At 41.0% G+C, this 5,974-nt stretch overlaps 1 protein-coding gene across 1 annotated transcript; it reads right to left on the minus strand.

Annotated features, from left to right (window-relative positions):
- Positions 1–278: 278 nt before the first annotated feature.
- LOC126391705 (uncharacterized) lies at positions 279–2,745 on the minus strand. The gene is made up of 7 exons (XM_050046609.1): positions 2,678–2,745; positions 2,481–2,564; positions 2,122–2,255; positions 1,673–1,955; positions 1,282–1,445; positions 863–1,145; positions 279–635 (listed from the first exon to the last, which is right to left on the minus strand). The coding sequence occupies exons 1-7, from the start codon at positions 2,743–2,745 to the stop codon at positions 461–463; spliced, it is 1,191 nt and encodes a 396-aa protein (XP_049902566.1). The 3' UTR covers positions 279–460.
- Between the last annotated feature and the right edge of the window lie 3,229 nt (positions 2,746–5,974).

The raw sequence follows: 5,974 nt of genomic DNA on the forward strand, positions 1-5,974 counted from the left end.
GTATGGAGAATGTTATAAACTTTCTGAAAAGCTGTCTATGTCAAATTCACATAGCACAGCCAAAGACAAGTCAATGAGAGCAATGAGAGTTAACAAACAGTAAGGTTGCATTACATTTGGACAGAGTCAGCTTCACTATTTTCCTCTGCTTGCAGTCTTTAGGCTAAATTAGTGTGCATGTGGGACAGGTATAACCATCACTCAAGTACACAAACAAGAAACATGGGAACGTAGGAGTTATTTAATATCATGTGAGAGGACCTCAAATGACTGTTCAGTAACAACATTGTCATAAATCCAGGCGCAAGGTGTGTTTGATTTCCGGTACTGTAAAGCAAATTATAAATTTGCTATAATGGTAAACTGCCCATATTAATATTCAAATATGCAAAAGAAGCAGAAACAAGCAAAGATCAGCTTCAAAATTACGTGTACATGAAAAGGCGGAATCATTTCAGACTCAGTTGCACACATATTCAATGACATCATCTGATTCTGTCCCGGTGACTTCCACCTCACACAGTGTCAGATACTCTGGTCTTCCAGGAATCACAATGTTTACATACTGGCCCTCCATTCCATTACACATAAAAGTTTTGGAGGTCCCAGCTGTGATAGACTGGATAACAGCACACCTGAAGAAAATGAACATGAAACAGAATTATGTGTAAAACTATGTTACCAGATAATAAACTATGCATAGTTCTCAGCAGTAGTTTTATTTGAATAGTGATGATGCATTTGCTGTGAAAACTATGGCTTTCTATGAGGAATATATGTAGATATCCAGTTCACTGATTTCCTGTGGCATATACAATCAATGTAAGATGTTCAAACCATACAAGACAGAAATTGCTGTTACCTGGGATTAGCATTGCCATTGTCATTGAGGGAGTTTCCAATGCGGATCTCGGCACCATTAAGCCGATCATGGCAACAATCTCCTCTGTTGGTGATGGTGACAGTGTTAATCTTATATGTTCTCAGGAGGTCCAGTCTCCACCATGGTCTTCTGTCAAGGTTTGTGTGGGTGCAGGATCCTTGTCCATACATGCTTGCCTGATTTCCATCAATTGCCTTTTCAGGGGGGCCATTCCACCCCACGGAGGACTGAGTTGCTTTTCCATGTCTAGCAATATTAGTACCTGGACAAAGTTACAGCATTTGTTATTGAAGATAGTTTCAAGAAGGCACAGATGTCTTACATGTTTTGATCTGACCAAAGCCATTAAAGAACAGGCAGTTAGCAAGTTATTGGAGAATTTGAGTGGTACAAATCACCAGTTGGAGCAGTATTTCCTGAAGGCTGACCAGTGACTTCCACCTCACACAGTGTCAGATATTCTATTCTTCCAGGAATCACAATGTTCACATACTGGCCCTCCATTCCATTACACACAAACGTTTTGGAGGTCCCAGCTGGGATAGAATGGATAACAACACACCTGAAGAAAAGAAAAATGAAACAGAATTGGGTGTAAAACTATGTTACCAGATAAAAACTATGCATAGTGCTCACCAGCAGTAGTATTTGGATAGTGATGATGCTTTTGCTGTGAAAACTATAGGTTTCAGTCAGAAAATCAGTGCGATATCTAGTGCACTGATTTCCTGTGACATACACACCAATGAAAAATGTTCAAACCAAATATAAGATAGAAAGGGCAGTTACCTGGGATTAGCATTGCCATTGTCATTGAGGGAGTTTCCAATGCGGATCTCAGCACCATTGAGCCGATTATGGCAACAATCTCCTCTGTTGGTGATGGTGACGGTGTTAATCTTATATGTTCTCAGGAGGTCCAGTCTCCACCATGGTTTTCTTTGTCCTTGTGTGTGGGTGCAGGATCCTTGTCCATAGATGCTTGCCTGATTTCCATCAATTGCCTTTTCAGGGGGGCCATTCCACCCCACGGAGGACTGAGTTGCTTTTCCATGTCTAGCAATATTAGCACCTGGACAAAGTTACAGCATTTGTTATTAAAGATAGTTTCAAGAAGGCACAGATGTCTTGCATGTTTTGATCTGACCAAAGCCATTAAAGAACAGGCAGTTAGCAAGTTATTGGAGAATTTGAGTGGTACAAATCACCAGTTGGAGCAGTGTTTCCTGAAGGCTGACCAGTGACTTCCACCTCACACAGTGTCAGATATTCTGTTCTTCTAGGAATCACAATGTTTACATACTGGCCCTCCATTTCATTACACACAAAAGTTTGTGAGGCCCCAGCTGGGATAGACTGGATAACAGCACACCTGAAGAAAAAGAAAATGAAACAGAATTGGGTGTAAAACTATGTTACCAGATAAAAACTATGCATAGTGCTCACCAGCAGTAGTATTTGGATAGTGATAATTTTGCTGTGAAAACTATAGGTTTCAGTCAGAAAATCAGTGCGATATCTAGTGCACTGATTTCCTGTGACATACACAACCAATGAAAAATGTTCAAACCAAATATAAGATAGAAATTGCTGTTACCTGGGATTAGCATTGCCATTGTCATTGAGGGAGTTTCCAATGCGGATCTCAGCACCATTGAGCCGATTGTGGCAACAATCTCCTCTGTTGGTGATGGTGACAGTGTTAATCTTATATGTTCTCAGGAGGTCCAGTCTCCACCATGGTTTTCTTTGTCCTTGTGTGTGGGTACAGGATCCTTGTCCATAGATGCTTGCCTGATTTCCATCAATTGCCTTTTCAGGGGGGCCATTCCACCCCACGGAGGACTGAGTTGCTTTTCCATGTCTAGCAATATTAGTACCTGGACAAAGTCACAGCATTTGTTATTGAAGACAGTTTGAGGAAGGCAAGTCACAGATGATTCGACCAAAGCTATTAAAGAAACGGTTGTCATTATACTTGAATAAACTCTCACTGTGATCCCTGGACATAGAACTTCAGAACTGCTCTTTTACAGTAGTAAAATACGAAAAATCATTATCATTAATTTCATTGAACCAATTTAAAGAATAATCTCACCAGAATGGCCACTTGTCTGTCCTAAAACAGCCAACCAGACAAAGACCACAGCTCGAGTCATCATTCTGTGAAGCAAGTTGACACTCAAATAATCTTATTGAACCTTTGTTTTAAAGCCTCTACATATATTTCTACACATGCATATACATTCATATACATAATGTACACATATGTTCTTAAAGGGATAGTGCACCCAAAAATGAAAATGCAGCCATTATCTACTCACCCATATGCCGATGGAGGCCCTGGTGAAGTTTTAGAGTCCTCACATCCCTTGCGGAGATCGGCGGGGGGAGCGGCGAGCACACCTAATGGCTGACGGTGCCCCAGACTAACGTCCAAGAACACAAAATTGAAACCACAAAATATCTCCAACATGCCCATCCGTAGTGATACAAGTGTCCTGAAGCTCCGACATAAAAAGCTGTTTGGAAAAACTCTGTTTTTAGCCTCACTGTAGCCTGTAGCTCTGACTGCTTCCCTGTGCTCCGCGCTCACGTGTGCGTGCTTGCGCGTGACAAGCGAAAGCATGAGCTTTGCTTACTCATGTTTACATCACGTGACATCATGTTCTTTGTTGAGCCGTATTTGTTTGAGCCCGAGTATACGGACGCGGAACTCAGGCTACTGGACAAAGCAGCCGCCGCAGCTCATGAGCCTAACCCTAAGCCAGCCGCAGAATACCAGAGTCAAGCACTGGAAACCTGGTGGTGTAGTTGTTTCAAATGCAAAGCAATGCCAACAGATGAGGAAAGTCTTTGCTGCTCAGACTGGGAATTGGCAATGTCTGCACTTGACAATCTGGACATCAGTACTGACGAGACTGCTGCTCTTCAGAGACCGTGCATCACCCTGAGCGCACACACGTGAGCGCGGAGCACAGAGAAGCAGTCAGAGCTACAGGCTACAGTGAGGCTAAAAACAGAGTTCAGATGACGTTTCTCAAAACAACTTTTTATGTCGGAGCTTCAGGACACTTTGATCACTACGGATGGGCATGTTGGAGATATTTTGTGGTTTCAATTTTGTGTTCTTGGATGTTAGTCTGGGGTGCCGTCTGCCATAAGTGTGCTAGCCGCTCCCCCCGCCGATCTCCGCAAGGGATGTGAGGACTCTAAAACTTCACCAGGGCCTCCATCGGCATACGGGTGAGTAGATAATGGCTGAATTTTCCTTTTTGGGTGCACTATCCCTTTAACCCAAACTAACCTGATTAGGAAGACAGCCACACCTGACCGCTACCTTTATATTATCATTTTCATACTTATTCACATATGTCCAAATAAACCTGATTTCTTTCTGGCACCTCACATCTTCCCCTTCCATGAAACAACGAGGGGTCCAGGCATCAGGTGTCTGCTCTCTAGTTTATGTCCCGACTAGGGGTGTAAGGCAAAGCTACCTTGTTTATCTGCATGTGTTTGTGTCAAAGGAATATCCCTATTCGTGTATGAGGTATACTGAAAGTGCGTCAGATTTTTAGTCCTCATGCATTTATCTTTTCTGCAAACTAAATAAAGTAATGTTTTAGCCATGCACCTTAATTAAACAAATAATAAAAGAGAATTTGTTTTTGAACCTCACCTTCAACCAAAGAAAAGTAAGTCTTAACAAAATATACATTTAAAGCATAAGAAAGCTATTGAAAAACTTGAAAACTTGCCCTGGTCCGATGGCATGCAAACATGAGACAGTCCCTAACTTCAGCTTGTCAAGTTAGGCACAGTGACAATCTTTAATATGGGAGGTGTGATGTAAAAATAACACCTGTGGAACATAAGTCCCACACTTAATAACTAACCCAGTAAACCCTGATAAAAATGCACTGAGGATGTGACTACGTGTTTCAGAGTTATGACTCCGAAAAGAAATGGTGTTTGGTTTGTGGTAAATTGTGTGGAATCGATGGGAAGACTGGAAGTGTTGGTGGAGCAGGAACATTACTGCAAAAATTCTCATGTTTTTTTTTTTTAATATATCTGTTCAGACCACATCATCTGTGCATATCCGAATAATGTATAATTAAAGCCCTAGCCTGGACTCTTTTTAAATGGCTTAACGTCAGAACCAAGAACAACAGAGTTCTTCCTACTACCCTTCTTCTAAATCCTCAATAATTCATAATCAAAGTAATGCTTGTCTCTATGCTATCTATATGCCAAATGATGCAGGGTCTTTTTCTCTCCAAAATAAACTCCCTCCCACCTAGAGCATTTTCAGACAAAACATTCAACTGACACAAAGTAGATTTAACCTGTTCTCATAGACATCACGATCAACACATCAAGGTCCCAAATATGAATAAACATTGAAAAGAAAAATAGGAAGAACAAAAACTGGACTAAAATTAACATGATTATTAACATCAGTATCACTTGATTATCAGTGTATGTTGGTCCCATTATATTTATGTATTGCTATTTAACACTTACCAAGCTGTAATGTAAAGTGGTACCTGATTTCCTTTTTTAGTGACAAAAAATTATTAGAGAATAAAAGACGAATGATCAGTAATTCCACCAAGGACCTACCTGGAAGCTCTCTGACTCCCTAGAAGCAGCTGTGATCTACATGCGTGCCTGGAGAGCAGTTACTTTTATGCCACTGTGCAGTGCATGACAGGCAACTGTTTATCACTCTAACTGTCAGTCTATTCAAACAAGTGTTGTTTTTGTATCCGCTTTAATGCCCAATGTGCCTGTCTCATCATATGATACTGTTGTCCATGGTGTCTTTTTCCAGAGGGCACACCCTTTGCTCAAATAATGGTTGACATATGTGACAGGTAGTCGAGACAATGCACAACTAAATATAGTGCATGAACTCTGGTGCAAGGAGTTTGAGAAGAGATACGTATATGTGACGAAACAAACTTAAGAATGATAAATGCCACTCTGAATTAGTTTAAGGATAAATGAGCAATTACTGACTGGCTGTTGCTCTGTCTGCATTTGAAAATCAAACTGCAAATATTGATCCCATTAGAGGATGTA

This window comes from Epinephelus moara, chromosome 6 (genome assembly GCF_006386435.1).
Source record: "Epinephelus moara isolate mb chromosome 6, YSFRI_EMoa_1.0, whole genome shotgun sequence".
NCBI lineage: Eukaryota > Metazoa > Chordata > Actinopteri > Perciformes > Serranidae > Epinephelus > Epinephelus moara.